The 7,486-nt window shown below is 41.3% G+C and overlaps 2 protein-coding genes across 2 annotated transcripts in view; both read right to left on the bottom strand.

Annotated features, from left to right (window-relative positions):
* Positions 1 to 421: 421 nt before the first annotated feature.
* LOC111981871 (ubiquitin-conjugating enzyme E2 N) lies at positions 422 to 4,000 on the bottom strand. The gene is made up of 4 exons (XM_024013360.2): positions 3,892 to 4,000; positions 2,313 to 2,559; positions 2,078 to 2,218; positions 422 to 1,766 (listed from the first exon to the last, which is right to left on the bottom strand). The coding sequence occupies exons 1-4, from the start codon at positions 3,919 to 3,921 to the stop codon at positions 1,720 to 1,722; spliced, it is 465 nt and encodes a 154-aa protein (XP_023869128.1). The 5' UTR covers positions 3,922 to 4,000; the 3' UTR covers positions 422 to 1,719.
* A 127-nt stretch (positions 4,001 to 4,127) lies between these two features.
* Positions 4,128 to 7,486, bottom strand: part of LOC111955639 (periodic tryptophan protein 1 homolog) — a 14,985-nt gene continuing 11,626 nt past the window's right edge. The window contains exons 7-10 of the mRNA XM_023975880.2: positions 7,444 to 7,484; positions 7,256 to 7,340; positions 6,804 to 6,967; positions 4,128 to 4,630 (exon numbers count right to left, since the gene is read on the bottom strand). Coding sequence (XP_023831648.1) covers positions 4,585 to 4,630; positions 6,804 to 6,967; positions 7,256 to 7,340; positions 7,444 to 7,484 — 336 coding nt within the window. The 3' untranslated portion in view covers positions 4,128 to 4,584. The remainder of the gene's footprint in view (positions 4,631 to 6,803; positions 6,968 to 7,255; positions 7,341 to 7,443; positions 7,485 to 7,486) is intronic.

Genomic DNA, 7,486 nt, shown 5'->3' with positions numbered 1-7,486 from the left:
CGCCTTAACCACTAGGGAAAACACTTAAGTGTCAGATAATGACACAAAATGTTTGTTTTAATTGAAGTGCTTTGTGTTAATAGACAGTATATACAGTGCGTTCGGAAAGTGTTCAGACCCCTTGACTTTTTCCACATTTTGTTAGGTTACAGCCTTATTCTAAAATGGATTGATTACATTTTTATCCTCATCAATGTAGATTGATTTTCATAGAATGACCCCCACTGAGTGGCTCACTGTTGCCATGTAAACAAAGACAGGACAATAAAACCATTGTGACATACTGGCCCCTAAAGACAAGCATGGCCCTGACATACAGGTACCCATCTACTCAGACAGAGCAAGTGTGTCAATAAACAAAACAAGTGAGTCACATCCCCTTACCCAGATACACAACAGCACACAGACACATTCACAGGAGTCTTACTCAACTTATTTTATTTACAGGAGCCACAAATGCTAATGCATTGGTTTATTTTCCCATATCATTTCAGACACCGGTAATACACGATTCTCTTTGCCTTTTTCACATGAGTGGACTAACCAGAGACGTGGAAGCCATTCTCAATCTAAAGGCCAGACGCTTGGATGATGAATCATCATTGATATTTAATTCTAAATCCCTTAGAAAAAGATAAATAAATTAGAACATTCTCTGACTTTCTCCCCTCTTTCAGGATGTTGGTTGAACTAAACGCTGGATACACTTGCAGTAGAGAATTGTGGAAAAGACAAGGGTGAGGACAGAGTATGGGAAAAGCAATGAAACACCACCTACCAGAATATGTAGGTACAGTGCTAGCAAGAAAGAGATCAAACAAAATGGCATAACAAAAATATTTTTACTACAACATTACATTTACAGAAAAGCAGTACAAAAGCAACACAAGCCTGTGAGGATCTCAGCAATGAAGTGACGATGATAGTGTTTCGTGCCTCGTTGTTTCATGTCAAAATTGGGTGTCCATTTCCCCCCCATCAACACCCCAAAAGTGATAATTCTCAATATCAATACGGATTAAACTTGTTAGAACAGTCATGTTCTGAGCTTGGTTAAGTACATGCTTTTAATGAAATATCATAGGAGCGGGAAAAAAAGAGACATTCGGAAAAAAATATATAATAATAAAAATCGACATGAAAAGAACGCCATTCTCCCCAGAAGGGCGTCGTAACAGACACCCTCACCTCCCTAATCTGAGCTTCTGCCAAGGACTTGCAAACACAGGGCTTCCGAACCAACAACTTCAACTGTCTGAGGGAAACAAAGGTTACGATAAATTCAACAAGAGGCTAGGCGGCATAACCTCAAGTGGACATTTTTCAAATGGGTGGGTATTTGGTGTCACAAACTCCCCCAGTTTATTGATCTTTGACTAAACTGACCCATTGTATGACTGTGGGTCCAGGGCGATGTCCTATGTTTGTAACCCCTCGGTGGTGTGCCGAGACTTGTCGTTCACCCCCCCCCCCGGAGAAACAGAAAGCTGTGGTTGGGCATCAGCCTCTGTCCATGCATTCGAGCAGTGAGCCAGGACAAAGACAAAACACATTGCTATGTGCCATAAAATCAGAGGGCTGCAGTAGTTTCGTAAATATATTCTTTACCATTTTTTTTGCTTGCTTTTATCTTGTTTTTTTTGTCTAAGACTGTCCTTTAAATGCAAATAAAGGAGATCATCTTGGTTGTGTTAACATCCAGTGCCCGTCTGTTTTCTTCTATACCTCAATGCTGTTTCCCGCATAAAGCCTGGTCCATGTCCGAGCTGCAAGGTGCACAGAGAGGGGGTTCATTAACTACAGGTATCAGCATTCTTCTTGAAGGAATGTCTTGCTATCTCTGAATTGATTTGACCTGCAGTGGCACTTTAGGAGGCTGAAGTGAAGAGCACTACAAGAGCAGTAAGTAATTGGTTCCTTCTCACACTCACTGCCTCTGTTTAAAACCAGGCTTTGTTCACATTCAGCGATAGGTACTCTTGATCAGAGGATGCAAAATAATTTACGTGCCAAGGGGTGAGAATTTAAACAGGGTTCACTTTAAACATGAACATGACACATGCGTGCGCTGTCTCACCTGTCTCAATGGCTTGGGCTTCGTTTGATTTCCACTGCTCTGCAACATCGTTTGCAAGTGGGTCATCAGGGTTAGGAGCACTTAATAATGCTTGGATTGATAGCAGCACTGTGCGGATCTGCAAAGCTGGGGACCACTTATCTGTGAGAGAAAAAGAAAATGGTGGAGGAAGGAGTCATACTTTGAGTCAGGACATGACTGTGACTAATGATAATTGTGAATCTGGATAACTCACCTTTCAAGATGTCTAGGCATATCCTACCCAGCTTGTCCACATTGGGGTGGTAGATTTTGGTCATGAATCGCACTTTGGGAGCTGCCATGGGATATTCTTCTGGCAGAAAGAGTTCAAGTTTAAAGGTGCCTCCTTCGAAAGGGGAGTCCTGGGGCCCTGAAATCACCACATGGAAGTAACGTGCATTCGCCTCATCAGGCTCTGCCTTTATTCCAGGAACGGGTTCGGCCAACAAACGCTGAGTCTCCTGAACACGGACAGAGATACAGATCGAGACATGCAGGTAGATAGACAGAAACGTGTCATGTTTGAAGTGAACCCAGTTTAAATTGTCTCAAGGAGAATGCGACACAGATGTAGCAAGACAGATTAGCACCAACAACCAGATGTCAGGTCAGGGTCAATAGTTACCAAGGTTTTGGACAACTATGTTTTGGTGCAAGGACAGCCATCCATGCATTCAAGATCAGGTTTGACATTCTGTTTCTGAACTTTTTAGGGACAATGAACATTCACTTCTGTCTCTTTCAAGAGCACAAAATGGTCACTCACGCAGTGCTTTAGATCCTCACCTAAGAGCTCATAGGATACATTCTATTGCAGTTAAATAAAAGGTTAAACAAACAAAATACATAATAATTACATGCCTGGAGGTGGACTAGCTGCAAAGTCTGTTTTTTGTGAATTATGTCTGAGGCCTAGTGAGAACAAACATGTAACATCTTCATGGTATGACTGTCATTCTGATGGAAAAAAATGTATTATCAATAACTTTCATATATAACTCACTGATAGGCCCATGTACACTATAACACCACTGTAAATGTTTGTCTTCTCAGTTTTTTTATTCAACTAGGCAAGTCAGTAAGTTAGGCCAGTTGAGTAGGCTGATAAATTGAATGTTTCTGTCAAACATTTGTTTTTGCAGCCACCTAGTATATGTATGACAAACTATTGTCCCATGTCGCTTCATTCATTTCTGACACAGAACTCCTGCAAGACCAACAAGATCTCCTGATCCTGCTCATTGGGCCTAGACACAGTATGAAAGAAATACCTGCACTGCCACCGGTTCCTATACTACAGCCAAGTTAGCTTTGCTACCCAAAGCACTTTCAGACACAATAAACCAAGCAAGTAAATGTGAGTTTATAATACATACTCTGGAGTCCAGTAGTACAGCAAGTTCCATCAATATCTAACTAGCTAAATTTGCTAGCTGTATGTACGTTGCTAACGTTAGCTAGCAGTGCCAGTCGAGGGTCATTGCTCAGATCGCTAACTTGAGACCATAGCAAGGTTACTTCAATACATGTACACTAAGAAAATTATTACTTTCAACACATAGGCAATTAAGTAGACTTGGGCCATACTCGGCAGATTGGTCAAATGTATTAACCTAACATTCCTCTGACTTGGGGCTGAGCCTGAGACATACAGTACCTAGCTAACGGAAGTAACGTTAGTTAGCTAGCAAATACATGGCAATGCACGTGCCGAGTCTTATTTTTCTATGCAACTCAAAGGGGACCGAACTACGGCTTGTGAACTATTTATTGCATGGGGTTTTTGGAATTACCTTTATAATCCTGCGGGGTAGTCCTGCCATCTTGTTTTACTGTATACAATATTTTTGTATGTTCACTCCTTCGTCGCCGACAAACACGCCTTCCGGTGAATGGTGTTGGCCTCTGACGGGATTGTGAATGCTGGGAAATGTATTTTGGTCAACGACCAGCGAGAACATATTTCAATTAAACGAACTTCATGTTCCAGGAGTGGGTGCTTTCAAAATCTTAGAGAAAATACTAGAAATATGAACGTACTCTTTATTGTAATTTCTTTGAATCCCAAAAACTTAAGACATGGACTGAATTGAAATTATCGTAAAAATGGACAGTTATCACAATGTAATATTGTTCTGCACAGTAGGAGCCAAAGTTTGAGTCCCAGTTGCAGCTTTTTCTTTCTCCCGCTACGCCGCTATTGCAGTGTTCTCCTTCTTCCCCCACAATAACATGCAGATACCTTAACCATGTCCCAGAATTTCATGAAATAAAAGGTATTCAGCACACAGGGAAAATATATATTTCACTGACAGTTTTGGTAATCTGCTTCAAAGCAAACATAAAAGTGCGCAACTACAGATTTGTTAATTTTATTTTACAGCACAAATAATTGCACACAAAACAGTTTGGGATTTGGGGGGGTGAGCCAAGCTAATAATTATGTAAGGTATCAATAATTCTTAAGGTAAGAAACTCCTTAACAACTATCTGTCTTTTGGAGGATCTCTCTTTCTGCGTCGCATATGGTACCTAAGAAAAAAAAGGAACAAAAGTTACAATTTTCAATATACAGTGGATTCGGAAAGTATTCAGACCCTTTGACTTTTTCCACACTTTGTTACAGCCTTATTCTGAAATGAATTAAATTGTAATCTCTCAATCTACACACAATACCCCATAATGACAACGTGAAAACAGGTTTTTAGAAATCTTTGCAAATGTAATTAAAAATAAAAAACAGAAAAATCACATTTATAAGTATTCAGACCCTTTACTCAGTACTTTGTTGAAGCACCTTTGGCAGCGATTATAGCCTCGAGTCTACTTGGGTATGACGCTACAAGCTTGACACACGTGTATTTGGGGAGTTTCTCCCATTCTTCTCTGCAGATCCTCTCAAGCTCTATCAGGTTGGATAGGGAGCGTCGCTGCACATCAATGTTCAGGTCTCTCCAGAGATGTTCAGTCGGGTTCAAGTCCGGGCTCTGTCTGGGCCACTCAAGGACATTCAGAGACTTGTCCCGATGCCACTCCTGCATGGTCTTGGCTGTGTGCTTAAAGTCGTTGTCCTGTTGGAAGGTGAACCTTCGCCCCCAGTCTGAGATCTGTGCTCTGGAGCAGTTTTTCATCAAGGATCTCTCTGTACTTTGCTCCGTTCATCTTTCCCTCAATCCTGACTAGTCTCCCAGTCCCTGCCACTGAAAAACATCCACACAGTATGAACCTGCCACCACCATGCTTCACCGTAGGCATGGTGCCAGGTTTCCTCCAGGCGTGACGCTTGCCATTCAGGCCAAATATTTCAATCTTGGTTTCATCAGACCAGAGAGTCTTGTTTATCATGGCCTGAGAGTCCTTTAGGTGCCTTTTGGCAAACTCCAAGTGGACTGTCATGTGCCTTTTACTGAGGAGTGGCTTCCGTCTGGCCACTACCATAAAGCCCTGATTGGTGGAGTGCTGCAAAGATAGTTGTCCTTCTGGAAGGTTCTCCTTTCTCCACATAGGAACTCTAGCAGAGTGACCATGGGGTTCTTGGTCACCTCCCTGACTAAGGCCTTCTCCCCCGATTGCTCAGTTTGGCCGAGCGGCCAGCTCTAGGAAGAGTCTTGGTGGTTCCAAACTTATTCCATTTAAGAATGATGGAGGCCACTGTGTTCTTGGGGACCTTCAATGCTGCAGAAATGTTTAGGTATATGCCAGGTGGACTCCAATCAAGCAGTAGAAACATCTCAAGGATGATCAATGGAAACAGAATGCACCTGAGCCCAATTTCGAGTGTCATAGCAAAGGGTCTTATTTACATAACGTTTATGTTTTTAAATTTTAATAAAAATGTGCAAACATGTCTAAAAACCTGTTTTCACTTTGTCATTATGGGGTATTGTGTGAATATGGATCAAATATTTTTTCCCCCTACATTTTAGAATAGGGCTGTAACGTAACAAAATGTGGAAAAAGGGAAGGGGTCTGAATACTTTGCGAATGCACTCTATAGGTGATTTTAAAAAGGACTGAGTGAGGATTTTACCCACCTTCATGCAAGTTTCTCACTCAATAGATTAGCATTACATTAATTTACAAATTAGCAACTTAAGGTACATTTTGGATACTTAAAAGGCCCAATGCAAACGTTATCTCAATATCAAATCATTTCTGGGTAACAATTATGTACCCTACTGGGATTATTTTCAATCAAAATGGTCAAAAACAAACTAAAATAGCTTCTTAGCAAGAGCAATTTCTCGAGCAAGAATTTTGCTAGGACTGTCGGAGTGGGGAGGGGAAATCGGAAGCCTCGTTATTGGCAGAGATGTTTGAAACTCTTTCATATTGGTCTATTAACTAATTTACTGCCTGGTGATGTCAACAAGCAGGCCGAAATTTCAGACAACCTTTTCAAACAGCCCTCTTACACCAAAAGAGCATTATCATTTTCACAGCACTCTTCCAACATCAGTATTGAAATATATATAAAACTCAGGAAATTACATTTTTCACTGCACTGGGCCTTTAATACTAAGGAAGTGCCATGTGAGTTCAGTACCAATATTTAATATGGAACGGGTGTGGCATCTATCTATTGCCATGCTTTGAGCAATCATCAACATAATTTTCTCCTTCTGAGTATCTCTTCATAATTTAGACAGTGCCCAGTTAGTACTGACTATCACTAAAGTGATTCAATCATAGAAGGTCTACTTACTGTCCCACAGGGTACCAGCGGTGCTTGGTGGTGTGAAACATTTTGCTGAGCTCCTCAATGGTGGGGGACTGTTTGTTCTGCAGCACCTCCCTTCCGAGGTGGGCCTTCAGCACCTGGTCATGTGTTTCTGCCGGATTGGTCAGGGGGTTTGGCCATAGAATGGGCTACAGTGTCACAAATACATAAGAAAGCCATAACAATCAAAGACCATTTATGCTGTTTTTCAACCTAAATTGCAGGGCTTATTTTGCCGTTTAATAGTCAGCATGGTGAGAAAAGGGGCATCTTGCTGGCAGGTAAATCTCAGCCTTCCACAGACATCATGATTTCACAGATCAATCTGCAGGGCTTTATGTGTTTGCAAATGCAGTATTTACAGTATTTAAATGTTTCCCTTTTCCCATCATCTCTGTTAACGTCAGTATCGGCAAATCCAAGTTCTAATTTCTTACCTGGGTAAGTTCATAAGGAACATCCTCAGAGGGATGGTAGCACACTATGGTCTTCCCATCAGATGTCACACCAATTTCCACCTTACTGCAATGAAGGTGACAAGAAATGAACAAAGTCATCGCAATGCACACACTCACAAAATTATGATTTACTGTAACTAAGGCTACGTAGCAAGCTATCTACTTACCAATCATCATCAATGGAAGGTCCACGGATAGTTGACTTGTGAA

This window comes from Salvelinus sp. IW2-2015, linkage group LG3 (assembly GCF_002910315.2).
Source record: "Salvelinus sp. IW2-2015 linkage group LG3, ASM291031v2, whole genome shotgun sequence".
NCBI lineage: Eukaryota > Metazoa > Chordata > Actinopteri > Salmoniformes > Salmonidae > Salvelinus > Salvelinus sp. IW2-2015.
Note: the sequence above shows the minus strand (reverse complement) of the source record. Positions and strands in the feature narration are given on the sequence as shown.

What these genes read in the sequence shown, in the direction of transcription:
- LOC111981871 (XM_024013360.2), bottom strand. Translation starts at nt 3,921, where the DNA reads ATGGCAGGACTACCCCGCAGGATTATAAAG. An exon ending in TACCCCGCAGGATTATAAAG is followed by an intron (nt 2,560 to 3,891) that starts GTAATTCCAAAA and finishes GTCCGTGTTCAG; the next exon opens with GAGACTCAGCGTTTGTTGGC. An exon ending in AGCCCAAGCCATTGAGACAG is followed by an intron (nt 1,767 to 2,077) that starts GTGAGACAGCGC and finishes TGCACCTTGCAG; the next exon opens with CTCGGACATGGACCAGGCTT.